General features: G+C 36.3%; 2 protein-coding genes across 4 annotated transcripts in view; one reads left to right on the forward strand and one right to left on the reverse strand.

Annotated features, from left to right (window-relative positions):
* The window catches only part of ATG4C (autophagy related 4C cysteine peptidase), an 82,516-nt gene that overhangs the window by 12,741 nt on the left and 48,387 nt on the right, over nucleotides 1–21,388 (reverse strand). For all 3 annotated transcript variants that reach the window (XM_059689312.1, XM_059689311.1, XM_059689313.1), the window contains exons 7-10: nucleotides 13,809–13,945; nucleotides 7,789–7,867; nucleotides 7,053–7,129; nucleotides 2,117–2,236 (exon numbers count right to left, since the gene is read on the reverse strand). In XM_059689312.1, coding sequence (XP_059545295.1) covers nucleotides 2,117–2,236; nucleotides 7,053–7,129; nucleotides 7,789–7,867; nucleotides 13,809–13,945 — 413 coding nt within the window. The remainder of the gene's footprint in view (nucleotides 1–2,116; nucleotides 2,237–7,052; nucleotides 7,130–7,788; nucleotides 7,868–13,808; nucleotides 13,946–21,388) is intronic.
* LOC132230994 (small ribosomal subunit protein eS24-like) lies at nucleotides 8,998–9,550 on the forward strand. Its single transcript, XM_059689314.1, has one exon. It carries the CDS (start codon nucleotides 9,046–9,048, stop codon nucleotides 9,436–9,438), a length of 393 nt encoding a protein of 130 aa, XP_059545297.1. The 5' UTR covers nucleotides 8,998–9,045; the 3' UTR covers nucleotides 9,439–9,550.

Below are 21,388 nucleotides of genomic sequence, written 5' to 3' on the forward strand. Positions count from 1 at the left end.
AATGAGACATCCCTCTCAATTCAACACCCTTTCTTCCCTATCCATTTATTTCTATTTCTGTATGGACGCTTACAATATTCAATGTAACATATGTCTATTCCCGCTCCTGAACTATAAATGCTACTTTAGGACAGAAGCCTTATACCTGTTCAAAAGCAGGAATTATGTCGTGGTCATTTTACGCTTTCAATGTAATAGTTACTCAGACACTTGCTGAACTGAACTCTCTAAACATAGAATTAATTTAATAATTTCTATAACCTTTTTTAAATCATGTAGTTAAAGCCTTAGAATCTTCATTTATATAGCACTACAAATTCAACATTATAGTTTAGACTCAAAATACATCCTATCTAGAAAAAATAATTTTAAGTTGTTTTTATTTTTAAAGAGAAAAAAAATAGCATTTTTACTAAAAATGCCAAAATCAATTTTTAGGAAGAAAAGGAAAACTACTTAACTTATAACCTTCCAATCAAAAGTAAATAATCAAATTATTAATTGACAAAGTGAGTTTTTGATACTGCTACAAAAAGCTATTAACTTAAGAATAATACTATTATTAAAGCAAAGTTAAATGACTAGCAAAATTCTCAGTACTTCTGAATATTTCAATGTTTTTTCTTTGCCTCAACATTGTACATTACTCTGATGCATTAAGAGAAATGATTTCTAAGTATTTTTCCAATGTAAAAATCCTAATAACTATCAGTATAAAACCACAAAATCATCTATTTTTAATGAGAAAATATCAACATGAAACCCATTTGTGAATCTTATTTTTCAACTTAGTAATAATAATTTGGTTTGCTTTATTATTCTAAACTGACTTGTTTTAACCTGGGTAGAAAAAAAATTAAGAGAAATGGAACTTTTTAATGGATTATGTTCATTAGTACCAATCTGTATTATAATATCATCTGAATTTGTATATTTAAGCACATATACAATACTGCATAAATATAGAAAATTGTCAAACTAAAATACACAAATAGTACAAATTTCAAGTAATAAAAGAGGGGAAAATGTAGAATACATATTTTGTTAAGTTCACTTGGCCTTCCAGGTTGACAACGGAGAGTAAAAAGGCAACAACTATGAGAAATGAAGAATAAGAAGAGGTTCTCACATATCTCATTTTCTCTCCTCATTCATTTTTCTGTCATGGTTTTGTTAGATTTCCTCTTTTACATGGCAGGTCAAGTAAAGTAAACCTAACTTATATGAAACCTTTTATTTAATGTTTTCAGGATATTTTTACAGGATAAAAATAAAATTTCAACCCACTATGTCTATTTTCCTAAAAAAATTAACTGTAAGTCAAGCAGTAATAAGGTATTACTTTATCTGAGCTCAAGTTAAGAATTCCCAAAAGTGATTCTAGTATTACTTACCCATAAACTGATAAGCTATAGCTATTGATAGTAATAAATGGTTATGCTTATTTCCCCAATAAGTAAGCTTTTTTATTTCCCCAAGTACTAAATATAGACAATCCATGAGGCTCTATTAATGTTAGCAGTACTGTACTCAAGAACCAGAAAAATGCAGAAGCTTACAGGTAATGAGAAGGAGTTAAATAAACCTATTGCAAAGATCCTATAAGTCGAATAGATCAGATTAGACAAGCTTATTGGAAGGTAACAACACAGCTCATTTGATAAAGCAGTTCGTAGAAATCCAAAAATACCATTTCTCATTTTAAAAAAACCAAAGAAGCACTTGGACTAACAAGAAATAATGCACAATTTGGCTTGATCAAATACTTCATTAATTTTTTTCTACCCCCTAAGGTATTGCCCTTTTAAAATCCTCTTCAAATAAAATATAACCTAATTGCTTGCATAGATAACCTAATCCATTTGCAAAGGGATTTTTACTTCAACAGTGCCACCTAGTGGAGCAATCAATACTTTCTACTGTTGGTTTCACCAGTATCAAAGGCTAGGAATCCCCAAAGTTTTATTTTCTAGTTCAATATTCCTAATAACATTAACATTTAAGAGGGAATTTTACAAAAGTGTCATAATTTACAGAGTTTTGTCTTTTCACAGACTATCTCAAATAAAAATTAGGTCATTTACAAAAGCTATTATAATATTTTAAATAAAAATACCTTAGTGATTTCTTCAGAAGCTCGTTTGAAGTCCTGAACGTTTCGACAGTAGAATCCTATTGTACAGCTAGGATCCATCTTTCGAAATGACATCTTTTTGGGAGAAGGGCAGTGGAATGTCTGTAATTTTAAAAATTCTTTAGGATTAATTTACTTTTATTTGATGGACTTCGTACATACAAGAATATTACTAATTTAAAATTTGCTATCTGGCTTTCCTCAAAACTTAAATATGCTTCTCAAATGGTGTTTTAGTCTATCCAACTCAAAGAGTCCTTCCTACTCTCCAAAGCTGTAAAATATGAGCCAACACTGTGTATATTCAATTCACCAAATCTCCACCTTATGTGGCATCAGTGCCATTCTGCAAAAGACAGAAAGTGTGTCAAAGTGGCATGCATTTCTAACAATTGTGAAAGGGAAGAAAAATGTGCCACTGAAAATGATAGAAGCTAATACAAGGTTTAGAATCAAGTTGGCCATTTCTATTGAAGTGCAACTAAACCTGTTTTGTTAGAGTTTTCTAATGTTTATAAACCTTTGAATAAGGATATCAAGACTTTTTCAACAAATACATAGACTCGTGAATGTTCCACAGTGGTGGGCACGCAATGCAATATACACATGATGTATCCTAGAATTGTACATCTGAAACCTATATGATCTTATTAAGCAATGTCACGCCAATAAATTTAATTTTTAAAAATGTTCCACGGTGATATGAAAAGAGGTCAACTTAAGAGTTTTAGCAATTGACACAATTAGTACATAATTGTACATTCTTCCAACCAATTCTTCTACTTGACTTAAGTTCTTGTTTAGGCCCATAAAAGGCACAGGTGAAAACTGTTCTATTATGGCCCTTGCCTCCTTCTTACCAGTCCTCCTGTCCCTTTAATTCACTTTTCTGAGTGGTCACTGCGCCACAGATGTCAGTGGGCTGGGGAGGCTGCTCTAGCCTCTCTACCCTCGCTAATGGGATGGGCTTTCAGTGGAGAATACAAAAGTAGGAAAGGGATAGAATATAAAGCTAATCATTCTAATCTTTTTCTTCACCACATTCTGGTACTTGGTTTAAAAAAAATTTTTTTTAACTGCTTAAATGCTCTTGTTCTTAAAAATCACTGATGCCACCAACTCCTTTTAGTTGTTGTATATATTTAAAAAGATGTTTCTGAACAAAAGGAAGGCCACAAAAATATATATTCATAGTTATTTGTATGTGCATAAATAAATTGTATAAGACATATAAAAATTACCATGCTAAAGTGAGAGGAAGAAAACTGGGCAGATGGGACACAGGGGTGGAAATTCTTTGTTGTATATTTCATATTTTTTATTTAAAGGATAAGCTCAATTAAGAAACAATCTATGCTGAATCTGAACTCATAATATTAAAATTTCCCTACATTTAATGCCTAAAACTAAGGGATTTGTCCTTAAAACCGTTTCCCAAAATGTGGGGAAATACAGGCTTTCATATTTGCTATGTTCCCGGTAAATCCATCAAAATCCCCTTATTCTTTCCCCCTTCATTTGCATCTACTCAAGCTGCTTTTTTCCCTTATGAATAGTTCAATCATATATAAGATTCAAATACAACATCGTGGCAGTAAATACAGACCAAACTATGCCTTTTACCCAATGCTTATCTAACACTTAACTTATATAATGAGAGCCAATCTAGCTAAACTGGAACCCCCAAGGTACTAGTCAACACAAGTATTGTCTTAGTTGGACTTCTTCTAACATTGTTTCATGTGTTTTATTTATAAGGAGACATTAAAAACAGATCTAGAAAGGCACTGAAGAGCTAAGTAAAAGCTTGTTAGTTAACAATATACAGGATTATATTGATATATAAGGCACATTCTAGGTCATATTTACAAAAAGTTACTCTACATACAAGGTATCTAAAAATAATCATTTGCCCAGCTCCTGTCAAATGCAATAATAATCAAGGTTTGTTTGTTTGTTTATTGCTACTTGGGAATAAAGAAGAAAGACCAAAGTTTGTCCAAAGCTCAAAAAAAATATTTTTTAACTCATATACAATAGCATCCTACATTATATTAATGCTTTGATTAAAGTTTTTGTTGTTTGTTTTTTGTTTTTGTTAATCCTCACCCGAGGATATTTTTCCATTGATTTTTCAGGGAGAGTGGAAGAGAGAAGGAAAGAGATAGAAACATCGATATGAGAGAAATACATAGATTGGTTGCCTCCTGTACCAGCCCTGACCAGGGCCTGGGCTGGGGAGGAGCCTGCAACCAAGGTACGTGCCTTTGACCAGAATGGAACCCAAGACCCTGTCTGCAGGCCAACACTCTATCCATTAAGCCAAACTGGCTAGGGCAATTAAAGTTTTTATGTAAGAATCAATAAGATTAAACCAGAATAGACTTAGTGCTATTTCACAATATTGTTTCAATCATCATAGATAATAACACTAAACTGTTATTCATGGCTGTTTTGACATCTGTCAAAAACTAATTATCCACAAAACACTGATATAAATCTCTGATCACTGAAACTGCTATAGGGTGTTACTATATGAGTACAAGGACTCATATTACAGTGAGGCATTTTACATCACTTAAATGTAATATTACGTTCTTTTGCTCACCCAAGAAGATTCTGAAGTCAAATCACTATTAATTTATAATTCAGAATCATTTCTGTTTATTGCAGAACAAGTTAGATTTTAAAATATCTTCCCAAGTCGTATTGCAAGGCTATGTTTATTTTATGATAATTCTTTGAACTATGCACTTATTCTTTTTTTAATTTTTAAAATTCTGACTATTGGTAAGAGTAGCACACACATTTCAGGGAGTGTTCACCTGATACAATTCTGTGACAATGAAAAATGATTCTGAAAAAACTGGCCAGGGTGAGTCAATTCTCGTTTATTTAATTTTTTTAATATATTTTATTGATTTTTTACGGAGAGGAAGGGAGAGGGATAGAGAGTTAGGAACATCGATGAGAGAGAAACATCGATCAGCTGCCTCTTGTACACCCCCTACTGGGGATGTGCCCACAACAAGGTACATGCCCTTGCCTGGAATCGAACCTGGGATCCTTCAGTCCGCAGGCCGACGCTCTATCCACTGAGCCAAACCGGTTAGGGCTATTTAATTTTTTTAAAACAATATTTATTCATTGCTTCAACAAATAGTTATTAGGCATCTACTAAATGCCAGGCTGTTCTAGGCTTATTATTTGGAATAGTGGATTCTATTACCTAAACATACATACAATAATGAAACAAATGCTTTTATGTATAACTATGCTATTTTGGTGATGTATATGAAGCTTCCTTAGTTAACTAGAGAATACACTTACTAAAAAGCACCTCCTACCAGTTGCAGTTCACATGTGTAATTCATAAAGAGTACATGAGTGATTAATTCACTCATCCACCTATCTAATGATATCACATCATTCTAATAGCCTTAATGCCAGTATTCTCTGAACTTACTAGGATAGATTAAACTAGTCACCATTGTATGAACCTAAAACCTGAAACTTGAAATTGAGGGCCCAGGAATTAAAACAGACTAACATTTGTACTAATATGGTTTTTCTTACCTTATTAATAAAATATTAAGAGAATAAAATATTCTCTTAATAATTGAATAAGAGTTTGGTATTTATAAGAGTTAGAACTGGTCATTCCAAAAGTATAACATGAAGCTATAGTCTCTGGTTTAGGAAATCTTAACTTATTAAACACACACACACACACACACACACACACACACACACACACACACACACTCATCCCAACAGTTGAATCTCTTCCCTGAACTAACCATTGACCATGGGAATCCACAATTAAGCATCCCCTCAGTGTCACAAGACCACAATGCAGCAGAAAGAATTACAACGTGCTTCACATAGCACAATTCTCTAGTGCCTCCCCCAGTATCAATTCGTCCACGAGGAATATTAAGGTTTACATACAAGATACTATGAAGGAAGAAAGCAGAAAGCAAACCTGGCTTCAAGAGGCTTGGCCTCAAGAGGCTTGTACTTCAGTTGAGGTAACAGTTTACAAAGGGTGCTAGAATGTTTTATAATGTGTCTTTTTGATCACTGAAAGTTAAAGGTCTTGCAGTTTTAATCTTGCAGTTGATCGGTTTTCTTAATCTCCTTAAATATCTTTAGGTATTACCATTAGCTAGCAAGCTATTACTGAAACGAAGTACTAAACCACATTTGTCACTTGTGGAGGCTTGGAATTAGTGATCCATGCCACTCAAATGATTAAAATTATTTTAAAAGTCTGTACAAGCATCAACTGGGGGAAAAAATATATCCAAAACAATGTATAATTACATGTCTCACTTATGCACTCTCAGATTTTCTGAATTCAAGTGCTGGATCACAAAATGACTGACATAAAGAGAAAAAAGTTGTTGCAAAATCAAACCTAAAACAAAAATTAGAAGCCCAACTAAGCTCTTGAAAACTAGAGGCTAAGATTTAATTATTAGACTTCAGCAAAATAATTTATCAGGTAGTCTCCTTAAGTCACCTTGTCATTCTCACCCTACTCCACCATCTTCTTTTCCTTTCCCCCCCTTTTTTTTCTTTCTTTGTTTTAAACATGCCTAACATTTTTATGCTTCAGTACTGTTCTGCTGTATATTTACAGTCACTTGGAGGCTTGCTCAATTATTTTGGCAGGGCTAGGGTGTCTAACAAGTTAGAGACAAAGATAAATGGAAACAAAGGTATACCATAAATTAAAATTCAGTAAGAAATTATTTAACCTTTGACTATGGTGTGGGTTATGGTTTTATAAGTCAGTAAAATATGTATTATTAAGCTGTAATTGTAATACCAAAAAAGCTTAGCGGCCTAGTACATCTCTAAATAATTAGAGTTTGCTTCATATAGTAAGAAAACAACTCTTAATCCATAGTACCTCAAGAGGGAAATCCTTTATGCTGACATCTACAAAAGACTGGCAGTAATGAGGATCCATGTAAATCAAACTGTCATCTACAAGGACAAAACAGAAGACAAGTAATTCAAAAAACACCTTATTATTACACTGCTTACAATCCAATTTCTATGTAGAATAGCTGAAAAAAACCTGGGAGTAACAGCGTGCCAGACTGATATTCATTGACTGAAACATAGGTTTGCACAGGACAGATTAACTTTTGCATAATCAAATATGCTTGTATAAGCAGAATTTTTATAAAGTGATGAGATTGTCATTTAATTTTTGGTGATAAAATTACTTTCACAAACACACAATTATATTCTACAGTTTGCACATGAAAAATGTATCGCACTACTTTATCCTGACAGGAAGAACATATTGCTTGTCATTTTATCATCAACTAGCACCACTAACCCTGGTAAAAAGTAAATATGTAAATAGCAACTGCCAGAATGTGAAAGCAATGTCTTCTGAAGTTTAGTGAAACCAATAAATTATGCCTTGTTTATGCAGTAACAGAAATTAAACATACATTTTGCAGAATCCAATTATGTTGTGGACCAAATGACAAATGAGTGGCTATGGTAGGACTGATGAATTTATAAGGTACTCATTTTGCTCTGTTAATCATCTTGCTTCCAGAGGATCTGATATTAACTTACTGACTTTCAAAAGAAAACAATGAAGAAATATACTTTACTAAATCACCAACCTTGAAATCCAGCAAAGTAATATGACTGTTTTGGTTTGCCACCAATAATTCCCACACAATATTCAAGACTTAAAATACCCTGCAAAAAGAAATTAATTCAGATTTAGAGTCAAGAAACAAATGGTAATTATCCAAAACAACTAAATTTATATTACCAATATTAGGGTTCCCAAATTTTTCACCACCAGTTTTATTTTTATTACATTTGTCCTCATGTTCTGAAATCATTCTGTCTAAAAAACTATCTTCCCTTTCCTTTAAATCACTCAACATTAACGTGACTAAATCAAGTATTCTGACCAGCGTGTCACTCAACAACATTAAACAACTACTGTGTGCCCAATACAGGGACAGACAACAGTACCATGTACAGACAATAACATTGCCTGCCAAAGCCAGAACACCGGGTCTTTCTGTTGCTGGTGCAGCCTTATTGCAATCAATGTATTTTCATCGGACTTTTGGAAAGGCTAGAAATTTTTCTTAGATATTGTTGCTGTTTTCATTGAACCCTGAATCCCAAACTAAAACCCATTTTCTAATCAATGGCATTTACTTGACAGATATTTTTATACTACTTCATCTGGAATAAACATAATGACTAATGGAAATGTTTTAATCTAAGGAAAATAGTAATTACTGTTTTATTTAAAGCTAAATTGTTTTACTAATTATAAAATAACAGAGGTACCTGAATAAATAATTTAATATGCCCCTCAGCATCTATTCTGAGAACTCTATTTAAGCTGGGCCAAATAACTCTATACCTTTAAAAATAAAATAAAAGTCCTGTGGGGTCAGTTAAGAATATGTCCAGTGGGATCAATAATGTCTTGTCAATAGTTCCTGCATTAATTTTAGCATATATGTCACAAAATACTAATATGTTATTTTCAAAAAAGAAAAACAACCCCAAAGTATTAAACAATAGTTAAACTTTCCTTCTCATAAATGAGAAGATGTTTTGAAATCTAGAAGATATAAAAATAAAGAATATATAAACAAACGCTTTTTTCCCTTTAACAAGTAATCAAACCATAGCATTTTTAAAGCTTAATTATTTTCTTAAAAATATATGATCATTGTAATAAAAACGCACAGTAAAAATTTCCCAAAATCCCACCACTTAAAGCTCATCATAATTAACATTTGGGGGGACATCTTCTTGACATCTATTTATATGATGTAGATTTACAAATAAAATTTTTATATGTGGCTCTTTTTTCCTCCCTGGCTGCTTGAAGACCAACCTTCATCATGAATGACACAGTAACCATCCGGACCAGGAAGTTCATGACCAACAGACTACTTCAGCGGAAGCAAATGGTCATTGATGTCCTTCACCCTGGGAAGGCAACAGTACCCAAGACAGAAATCCGGGAAAAACTAGCCAAAATGTATAAGACCACACCGGATGTCATCTTTGTGTTTGGATTCAGAACCCACTTTGGTGGTGGCAAGACCACTGGCTTTGGCATGATTTATGATTCCTTGGATTACGCAAAGAAAAATGAACCCAAACACAGACTTGCAAGACATGGCCTATATGAGAAGAAGAAGACCTCAAAAAAACAGAGAAAGGAACGCAAGAACAGAATGAAGAAAGTCAGGGGGACTGCAAAGGCCAACGTTGGTGCTGGCAAAAAGTGAGCTGGAGATTGAACTACAGAAGGAGTAAAGATTCTTCGGTGACTTTATCTGTGATGGTTGTGCAGATTTTTCATGAGAGGATTAATAAACTATAAACTTAAAAAAAAAAAAATTTTTATATGTGGCATCATACAATGTATACTATTGTAACTTTTATCTCTCATTATGTCATAAACATTATTTCCTATCAATAAATATAGACCTATATTATTTTTAATGACTACAAAATATTCTATTTTATGAAGGTAACAAAATGTGCTTTAAAACCCCCATTATAAATATTTAAATTGTTTTCAGGTTCTCACTGTTAAAATAACCCTATCAGTCTTGTGAAAATATAGAGGTTTTTTGGGAAAGGAAAACTGTAACTAAAAAATTTAAATAAAATGGAGAAGGCATATTGGGTTAAAATGTTAGAGCTAACTATAAAATAAGTTAGGATGAAATTATACACACACACACAAAAAAAAACAACACTTGACAATAATAGTTATTTATCATTAATGAGTCTACTGCTTTCCCCTAAATAAAAATCCTAACACAATTAGATAGTGTCTTTAACTTGAGATCACCTGATCAGCTGAAACACAATGCTATGACATCGGGACCCACGAGGGAGTGGAAGTTCTAAATCCCTCACAGCTGAGAAAAAGAAAGAAAAAATATATATAACAAGACTCATTACCAATTCTTCTCAGAAGAAGAATGAGTCCAAGTAATGGAAGACAGACTTCGGTTCCTGACATCTATATTCCCTTTACAACATACTGGAGCAGATTTAGCCATTAACACTTAGAAGCAGATCAAGGAGCTCGAATGCCATTACATATAAGGGGCTGTATTTCTGGAAACTTGAACCACTTTTCAGTTCCTAAAAAAACTTCTTCATAGTTATCTGTGAATTTATTGAGCTGTATCCCTGGAGCAATAAATAAGACTGAAGTAATCAGTCAAAAAGGAAAGTCCTAATTTTTCTCGCTAAATAAAGAGAACATATTGGATTTTCCTCATTCCTGGTCCCTTAGAAAATATGTATGAATGAATGAATGAATGAATGAATGAATAATACATACATACAGATGATAGGTCGGTAGATGGACGGATAGATAGATAGATAGATAGATAGATAGATAGATAGATAGATAGATAGATAGATAGATAGATAGATAGACAGATGATAGAAAGAGATAGATGATAGATAGATAGATAGATAGATAGATAGATAGATAGATAGATAGATAGATAGATAGATAAACAGGCAGACAGACTTCCTGTGGTAAGAGCTGATAAAGCACCACACCACGTTTCTTTCTCCTCACAGAACGGTAAAGGAGATGGTACCATCTCTGAAATACTGTGGAATTACTGATTAAAACATTTGAAAAACACAACTGAATGGTGAATTTTAAGGGGTATACTATGCAATAGTTTGGCAGGAAAAAATATAACTGCTGATGAAGAAGGAAGAAGAAGCAGAGGGGGAGGGAAGGGAAGGTGAAAGATGAGTACAGGTGGAGGTGGAGGTGGAGGAAGAGGAGAAGAAAGGAGAAGAAGAAGAGGAAGATCATTTTTCTTTTAGGGCTATTAGATACTTTTTTCCACTTGTAAGTGAATGCCTCTTTATATGCTTTCATTTTGGCTTTTGACCCAAACACCCCCTCTAACCAAGCATAACACCTAGCATATGATCTACTACACTCAGCCACTTCAGCTCTTTTTATCTGATAATTGAAAAATTAAAATGTGCCAATAGTCACTGCTCTCTCATTTCAGTGAACTATAGTATAAATTAATTTAGTAAAAGCTCAAAAAAAGCCAAAACCGGTTTGGCTCAGTGGATGGAGCGTCGGCCTGCGGACTGGGGGGTCCTGGGTTCGATTCCGGTCAAGGGCATGTGCCTGGGTTGCATGCACATCCCCAGTGGGGGATGTGCAGGAGGCGGCTGGTCGATGTTTCTCTCTCATCGATGTTTCTGACTCTCTATCTCTCTCCCTTCCTCTCTGTAGAAAAATCAAAAAATATATTTAAAAAAAAAAAAAAAGCTCAAAAACATGTTACATTTTTAAAAGTCCATGTTTTAAGGAAAAAATATGAAAACCAACTAAAAGTTCTAGTCTCTCTTACCAATTTGCTATCTGAACTTGACCATAGCACTTAACTTCTGTCTTTTCTGTCCTATAAAGACAATCCAGTTCCTGACTGTGAGGGCAAAATGAGATTAACATGTATTGAAAATGTTATACAAATATGAGAGTTAACAAATATTTGCTGAACAACTCCTATATGCCAAACAGGGTTCATTTCACCACAATTCAGGCTCCAGTGAATCACTCAGGAGCATTTGGCAGTCCGCCATCTGAGAGATACTCTCAATACCTCTAAGTAGCAAAGCCCTCGGCCAAATATAACATGCCTCGAAGCCATCTGCAGCCCATTCCACCAGCAACGGGGTTGTGGCTAAAGGAGTCAGTTCCAAGATTGGTTGTTTCTAATCTTTTCATGGCAGTGGGAAAAGGAGAGGGAATCCAGTTCAGATTTTGTTAGAACCTAATGAGACATGACAAGATGCCCCAAGTCTCAAAATCGTCAATGGACTCTCTAGATAAAATGGTTTATAACTTCGCATTCTACCAATAACTCCACTAAAGAACCCATGAGTTAGAAATCAAAACCCCAATTCTGTCTAAAGAATTAATATGTTATTAATATATGATATTATTGGTGTTATTAGTAACAAGTGTACCTACAAAATTTTAGTAACTGTTAGGAAAAGCCAATATGCCAGCTAGAAGACTTCCATATACCACATACAGAAAAGAATTGCTCTAGGTTTTTAGAATCAGTACAATTTAACCTGAAGATACATTTTCCACTATATATATAGAGACCACAATATGGGATTAAAGCTTCATGTGGGGGAAAAATTGTTATGAATCATAAAACACAAATCTAGACTTTATTTCAAGATCACTATATCTCATAACACTTCATTCAAAAAGGAATTTGATCTCTGCCCTTGAAAAAATGAGAAATTTTATTAAAACTATGCAAATAATATAAATATTATAATATTAACCAGAAACTAAGTATTTCAAAAGTTAAAGTTCTATGACAACTGAATATCTTGGTGCCCAAAACAAGATAACATAATTAGGTTCTTCAGGAAAAAAGAATGATGAAATAGAACAGATTTTTAACTGGTTAATATGAAGAAAACAAAGTTGGAACCTCTCCACAGTCTATCTTCATCATTTCTGTCTATATAAGTAATCATCCTAACTTCTTATTGACCTCATGGTGACACAGGAAACAAATTAATAGATAATGCAGCCATAATAGAAAAGTCAGTCTGTTTCAATAATTATTTGACAAAATTTAATGTGGGTTTTGTGAATAAATAAAGGTACTTACTTTTAAAAATCATAAATAACGATAATGGGAAATGTGGATATATTACAGACTAGAGGCCTGATGCACGAATTCGTGCACCAGTGGAGTCCATCGGCCTGGCCTGCGAGATCAGGCCGAAACCAGTTCTCCTGCACCCCCCCGAGGGGTCCCAGATTGTGAGAGGGCACAGGCCAGGCCGAGGGACCCCACCAGTGCACGATCAGGGCCGGGGAGATATGCGGGAGATAGGCCAGCCAGGGAGAGACCAAGGAGGACTCCAGGGCATGTCCAGCCTGTCTTGCTCAGTCCCGATTGGCTGGACCCCAGCAGCAAGCTAACCTACCAGTCAGAGTGTCTGCCCCTTGGTGGTCAGTGCATGTTATAGCAAGCGGTTGAGCGGCCTTAGCATATCATTAGCATATTACACTTTGATTGGTTCAATGGCTGACCAGTTGACCAGATACTTAGCATATTAGGCTTTTATTATATAGGATTATGATTTTTGCTGCATCTGTGTCTCCTTGATTAGCTACATAGATTAAAAGGCTTTTCATCTTGTCATAGAACACTGCCCTCTTCAAATCACATCTGACCTTTAATGAAATTTAAAATCTCTGTCAGCCCTGGCCAGTGTGGCTCAGTTGGTTGGGAATCATCCATGCACCAAAACACCAAAAGGTTGCCGATTCAATGCCCAATCAGGGCACATGCCGGGTTGCAGGCTTAATCCCTAGTAGGGTGCATGCAGGAGGCAGACTATTTATGTTTTGCTCTCATATCAATGTTTCTCTCTCTCCTCCTCCCGTCCTCTCTCTTTAAAACTCAATTTTTAAATATTTTTTTATATCTCTAATGTCAAACTTTATGATCTACAACTATAAAATCATCACTACTCATTAAATAGAAAATATTGCAAACCTTCTGTATTTTTCATATGAGCTATCATTGCCTTAAAAAAATAAACAGCTCTCATCTCCTACCTTTATAAACTCTAAGTAGTCGGTGTTGGTTCTTTCTCCACCAAGTCTAACAGGAACTAGAATAATAACAGCTTTGTCATCTGTATTCCCAGAGGCTATGGAAGCACACTGTTTATCAATTACATCTGAACTGTAAACTGAAAAAAAACACAATGAAATGTGTTAAATACTTTCAGAAACATTTTTACCCTAATTTCCCCACATTGGCCAGTCACCTGATCTCTGACATCACTATCAAAGTCTCAGTGAGTTAAAAATACCTACCTCATTTATACATTCAACAGATACTTATTGAGTAGCTACTGCATGGCACTGGGTCTTCAAGGGCAAGCAAAACGGAGAAAAATCCCACTAAAAGAGCATACACTCTATACATGGAAATGGGCAATAAATAAATAAAATAGATGTCAGATGGTGCATCAAAGAAAAACAAAGGGAGAAAGATGGACAGGATATGCTGGGGGCAGGGTCAATTTAAAATCAGATGGTGGGCAAGGTCTTGTGAGGAAACTAATATTTAAGTTAAGACTTAAAGTAAGAAACCAAGTAATGCAGATACCTGGGAGAAGAGCATTCCAGGCAGAAAGATCACCAAGTGCAAATGCCTTAGGGCAGAAGCACAGCTAGCATTTCCAGGAATAAGAGGCCGGTGTCTCTGAAGGGAAGTGAGCAAGGGGTACAGGAGCAGAAATGAGGTAAGGAGATAAAGTTACCGACTAGGAGAGAGTGAAGACAGCTTGTATGCACTCTTAAAAGGCCACTGCAGAGACTTCAGTTTTTAATTGAAGTGAGATGAGAAGCCATTGGGAAGGTTTTTTAGGAAAGGAATGTCCTGCTCTGACTTACACTTCACCAGGCTGGTTCACGTGTTAAAGGCAGACTATAGGGGCAATGGCTGAAGCCCAGAGAACAGCTAGACAGCCCCTGCAGTAATTCAGCAAGAGAGGATGATAGCTTGAACAAAGGCTGTAATTATGAAGACTGGGAATGGTCACAGCATGGTCATGTGGAAGCAGTGAAAAGTAATCAATTTGAAGATAAATAATTCTCTAATACATTAAATGTAAAGTGTGAGAGATGAAAAAGGAATCATGGGTGATTTGAAGGGTTTGGGTATAAGCAAGGGGGGGGGCAAATATAAAAGGGAGGATTGGGAACTCAGTTTTTAGACACGCTAAGTTTGAGATGCCTATTAAACATGCAAGCAGAGAGGAAGGCAAGTCATGGACACAAAAGCCTGGATTTGGGGAGAGGCCCAGGGTAGACCTATAAATTCGGGTACTGACAGCAGACAGATGGCACTGTAAAGCCAAATCCATGTACACAGAAAAAGACATGGAGTCTAAAGGCTGAGCACAGCACACCAACAATTTTAGAGATCGGGGAGATAAGGAAAAACCAGCAAAGGAGACTGAGGAGTTGGATGGACAAGGAGATAGATGGAACCTGAAAATTATATTCTGGAAACTAAGCAAACAAAATGTTACAAAGAAAAGGAGAAAGTGGTCGGCTGTGTCAGCTGCTACTGACAGACTGTGTGATGTGAGGACTGAGAAGGGACCACTGGATTCAGCAAGATTAAATTATTGATAAGGGTAGTTTTCGTGGAATGATGGGTGGGAGAGCCTAAGTGGAATAATTCAAGAGAATATGAGAGAATTCGGTAGAAGCAAATACAGACCAAACTTTATTTTGTTTTGTTCAACATAAAATAGTTTTATTCAAAAGTTACTTTCCACCCACACTCCCTGTCAGTTTAACCAAACTCTTCTGCTCTTCCAGTGAACTGCTTAACAAATTCTGTCCCTTGTGCCCTAGTTCTTCCTTTTAAATTCCAAATTTAGACTATGAGCTATTGGATTCTTTGTACACAAGCTTCCCCATTTCCACCAGTCAGTCTAAATCAGCAATTATCAACCTTTTCGTCTTATGGTACATATAAACTAATTACTCACATTCTGTGGCACACCAAAAATATATACTTTTTTGGCCAATCTGACAAAAAAAAACAGGTATAATTTTGAATTATTTATAGTGGACAGCTATTATTATGTTGGCTGTTGTTATTTTTTATTTAACAATCTAAGGGAAAAGAAGTCAGTGACCCCAACTAAATAGTCAGGTATTGCATGTTTTAAAAATTCTCGCCCTAGCTGGTTTGGCTCAGTGGATAGAGCGTTGGACTGTGGCCTGGAAGGTCCCAGGTTCGATTCTGGTCGAGGGCACATGCTCGGGTTGCGGGCTCAATCCCCAATAGGGGGCGTGCAGGAGGCAGTCGATCAATGATACTCTCCCATCATTGACGTTTCTATCTCTCCCTCTCCCTTTCTCTCTGAAATCAATAAAAATGTATTTTAAAAAATAATAAAATAAAATAAAAATTCTTGCAGCATACTGGTTGAAAGTCGCTGGTCAAAACCAAAAATGCCACAACAGTTTTTTCCATTTGTCTCAATTCTAACATCTCACTTTCTTCAAACAACTCAGTAGTGGCTTCTGACTATAGACCCTTAAATTCTCTCACTTTTCTAAGGCAGTGTACACATGACCATCCCTACCTTTTACTTCTCTGAACTAATACACAGGCCAATCGAATGAAGTTTCCCTTCGGAAAGTTCTACTTCCTCCAGAAGCAAATATTGCCAAAATAAGACCAAGTAATAATATTTCCACTGTCATGTAAAACAATTCCTCCCTAATCAAATGCCTCTTACCCTTCATCTTCATTGGACACACATTAATTGAGGGCCACCGATTTACCGAGGTGTTCAATGCTAGAGGGGTATAATAGCAAATAAGACCCTGATTTCAGAGTGTCTGGTTCAATCGTTCTGGTGTTTCTCCACCACTTCTAACATATGTAAGGACTATGAAATAGTCTAATTACATAACAAGCTCACTCCAGCAGATTCCCAACCAAATGATTCAGATGCCTATCCCCTACACCTGCTACCTTAACAATCATTGATCTACAGGGAGAAACAGGTCATCGTAAGGTGATATTACAAGTGATTTCAAGTGCAACATTTAATAGAGATATTTCCAAAATGTTACAGAGCACAGAAAAACAAACTAACTCTGCCTGATGGAGGTAGGAAAGGCTTTACCAATGACGTAAACTTTGAGAATGTTCTTAAAGAATGAGTTAAAAGTAAACAAGAGGCCTTTTAATAATAAGGGACATTCTAAGAATCTAAGCAGAGGCAATATGTGCAAAGGCATGAGAAAACATAATAATAGTATGTGCAAGGAATGGCCTGAAGGTTGACAGAACTTGGGTGTATCAAAATGGAAGACAGTGTTGGGAGGTAAGGCTGGAAATGCAGGTCAGAACAAATTATAAAGGACATCGTGTGCTTCAGATGCTAAAATAACGAGGCCAGAGTAAATGGACAGTCACAGGTTTTTACATTAAGGGACATGATCAGTTTCTGTTGATCAGATAGATCAAAAAGAGGAGAGACACAAGGAAATCAAGTTAAAGTCCATGTTACAGGTAAGGGTCTGATCTAAATCAATGAGAGTAGAGAAGAGAGATTTCAGAAAGAAATATTTTAAGTGCAATTGGTAAGCTTTGGTTGAGGAGAGTCAAGAATAAGTAAGTGTATGCATATGGGCATGATACTATTAGAGAAGAAAAATAGGAAGAAAGGAGTGGGGTAGAGGAAGTGATTAGTTTAATCTTAAACATGCTGGAGTTGAAGTGTTTGAAAACATCTAGGTAGAGATATTTGAAGGGCAGAAGAAAATATAAGTTACCTCATATTGGCACAAGCAACATTGAAAATGTAGTTTCAAAAGTCCAGATTATAAAGGACATTGTACTATAGTGTACAGTGCAGAGTCTTAACTACTCAAAGCCATGGAAAGAGATGCAATTACAAAGGAAGAGAATTCCGAATAAGAAGAGGATGCAAGGAATGGAAAACGGAACCTTTTAAAATACTAATGATGGCAGAGGGGGGAAAATTATTGATAAAATCTGGCTTCACCTAATTCCTAACCCTATAATTTATCAAAATACACTACACTGATATAAACTCTTCCTTTAGGATTCTGAAACATCAGTGTTAAAGATTTTTAAAACTACTTGAAATTAAACAAACCACTTATACTGATATAATAAGGAACTTTGTGTTGTTTAATTAACAATATGTAACATTTAAAGACGAAGGCTGTTTGTTAGCAATAAAAGCACAAAAGGAAAATTCATAAATGTATTTAATAGTTAATTGTTTAAGTACATCCTTTGGCTAATTAGCACTCTTAAAACAACAAATTTTATTTGCAAGTCTTCCTAGCTAAAAAAAATATATATATATATAGTACCTGTAAAAATCATACTCATCTGAAAATTTACAACTTTCATTTTCATATGGCTATCAGCTTTCTTTAAGAAAAGACACAATTAACCTTAACAAAAAAAACAAAGTGCATGTGTACTTAGTTACCATTCTTTCCACATTATAAACACTACTTAGTTATCAGGGTAACCTCTACAAAATAAAGCATTTTGCAAATACCTTTATATTAAATATGACTAAAGTACATTTAACTTTCCCCAAACATTAACATATTTTATCCTGATAATGGCATTTCTGTAAAAAATAAATTTAACAGTATGTGATGGCTTATTTAAAGGCACTTTTATTTTATCAGCAAATTAAAGTCTCTATTTTACTCCCAACAGAGTTTGACATTATTATAGATATTGGTGCCCTGGCTGGTGTGGCTGAGTTGGTTGGAGCATCATCCCCAACACCGAAAGGTGGCAGGTCCAATTCCCAATCAGGGCACATGCCCAGGTTTCAGGTTCAATCCTGGTCAAAGCACATTCAGTAGGCAGCCAGTCAATGTTTCTCTCTCTCATTGATGTTTCTCTCTCTCTCCTTTCCTCTAAAATCAATAATAAATACATACATACATACATACATAAATATTGGTCACTAAACAGAAGAACCAAACAATAAAACAGGGCAAAATTCTGGACAATAGCTGCAACATTAGATGATGTACTGAAGCACTATTACAAAACAAATTCAAAGAATTTTACCTCCTGGAAACATATCCATTGATGAGAAGGTACTTGGCACATACTCAGCCCAAGTATATAGCTTTGTTAAATTTTCTCATCTAGCTTTTTCTAAAGTAGTCATTTTAAATATTGGAATTTTTTTTTTACATTTTTTAAAAATATATTTTATTAATTTTTTACAGAGAGGAAGGGAGAGAGATAGAGAGCTAGAAACATCGATCAGCTGCCTCCTGCACACCCCCTACTGGGGATGTGCACGCAACCAAGGTACATGCCCTTGACTGGAATCGAACCTGGGACCTTTCAGTCGGCAGGCCGACGCTCTATCCACTGAGCCAAACCGGTTACGGCTGGAATTTTCTTTAATAGCTTATTTTAGTATAGCAACTAAGAATTCATAGTATATTAAGAAATACTTGGGGGAGAAACTAAGATGGCGGCATAGATAAACACTGGGAAATTGCTGCCTCACAACAATTGAAAATTACATCAAAAACACAAAACGGACATCATCCAGAACTTCAGGAAGGCTGGCTGAGTGTAAATTCTACAACTAGAAGGAAAGAAAAGCACACTGAGAGCCAGAGGAGCTGCGGAGGTGGAGTGCAGAGATACGGGGGCCCGCGTGCGTGGAAAGGGTCTGGCACCTGAGGACGCGGCTGTCTTTTTGAATCCCGAGGGAGACACAAGCTCCCGACGGCTCTGAAATCCAGTTCCGGGAAGTCTCTGGGGACCCAGAACTCATACGGGGAGAAACTGGTCTGTCTGGCAGCAGGCGATCTTGAGGGCGGCTTTCCCTCAGAGGTGCTTGCAGCCATTGCCGGGACACTGGGACTCACGACTCCTTAGGGCGAGGCTGAGGCTCCGCCATAGCTGCTTGCTCCGCCCTTTGATTCCTTGAGACCCCGCCCCGCCCAGGCTTCGGCAGAGGCTTTTGCATATGAATGCCCCGGCCATTTGCAACCTGTAATTACCTAACCCCAGCCAGGCCAGATAGACCCAGAGCTTCCAAGAGAAGGCCCAAGGCCCCACAGCGGCTTGCATTGCTACACAGCTGAGCAGCATCAGGGCACTTCCAAATTCCAAAAAAAGGAAGGGGAATCTGCAGTTCTCTTCGTAGTTCCTGCTGTGTAACCTCAGGCAGAGGCTAAATTAGCACCTCCTTAGATCCAAGAGCCACTGTACCCAGTGGTCAGAGGGGGACCATCCAGATCACAACTCCTCAGATCCATAAGGGACACACTCAGGGGGCAGACTCAGTGAGCACCAAAGCCCCACTGAAGCAAGTCTTGCCCCAGAAGGGTGTCTCCAGCACAGAAGTTCTCCCACTGCAGACACAGCTGATTCTCACTGCCAATTGGCCTGGAGGTCAATTCCTCCCAGTGATCCTACAACAACCAAGGCATAGCTACAACAAGACTGTGCACAAAGCCCACAAGGGGGTGCACCAAGAGTGCCCACCTCAGGTAACTGGGGAGGCTGAGCCACTGGGCCCTACAGGACACCTAGCACACAAAGCCACTCTATCAACACAGGGAAGCAGCCAAAATGGGGAGACAAAGAAACAGGTCACAAATGGCAGAAACGGAGGAAAGCAAACGACTGGATATAGAGTTCAAGGCCACGTTTATAAGGTTTTTCAAGAATTTTATGGAAACCATCGATAAATTTAATGAGTCCCTCAATAAGTATAGTGAGACCATGGAGTACATGAAAAAGGACCAACTAGAAATTAAGCATACACTGACTGAAATAAAGAATAATTTACAGAGATCCAACAGGAGACAAGAGGATCCCAAGAATCAAGTCAAAGATTTGAAATACAAAGAAACAAAAAATACCCAACCGAAAAAGAAAAAAGAAAAGAGATTCCAAAAATATGAAGATAGTGTAAGGAGCCTCTGGGACAACTTCAAGCGTACCAACATCAGAATTATAGGGGTACCAGAAGAAGAGAGAGGGCAAGATATTGAAAACCTATTTGAAGAAATAATGACAGAAAAACTTCAATAGACTTACAAGTCCAGGAAGCGCAGAGAACCCCAAACAAAAGGAATCCAAAGAGGACCACACCAAGACACATCATAATTAAAATGCCAAGAGCAAAAGACAAAGAGAGAATCTTAAAAGCAGCAAGAGAAAGACAGTCAATTACCTACAAGGGAGTACCCATACGACTGTCAGCTGATTTCTCAACAGAAACCATGCAGGCCAGAAGAGAGTGGCAAGAAATATTCAAAGTGATGAATAGCAAGAACCTGCAACCAAGATTACTTTATCCAGCAAAGCTATCATTCAGAATAGAAGGTCAGATAAAGAGCTTCACGGATAAGAAAAAGCTAAAGGAGTTCATCACCACCAAACCAGCATTATATGAAATGCTGAAAGGTATTCTTTAAGAAGAGGAAGAAGAAAAAGGAACTCTTACCATTTGCCACAGCATGGATGGAACTGGAGAGCGGATAAATACCACATGATCTCACTCATTTGTGGAATATAATGAACAACATAAACTGATGAACAAGGACTGATCCAGAGACGGAGA

This window comes from Myotis daubentonii, chromosome 3, assembly GCF_963259705.1.
Source record: "Myotis daubentonii chromosome 3, mMyoDau2.1, whole genome shotgun sequence".
Taxonomy (NCBI): Eukaryota; Metazoa; Chordata; class Mammalia; order Chiroptera; family Vespertilionidae; genus Myotis; species Myotis daubentonii.

Coding starts and splice junctions, on each gene's coding strand:
- LOC132230994 (XM_059689314.1), top strand. CDS start 9,046: ATGAATGACACAGTAACCATCCGGACCAGGAAGTTCATGACCAACAGA.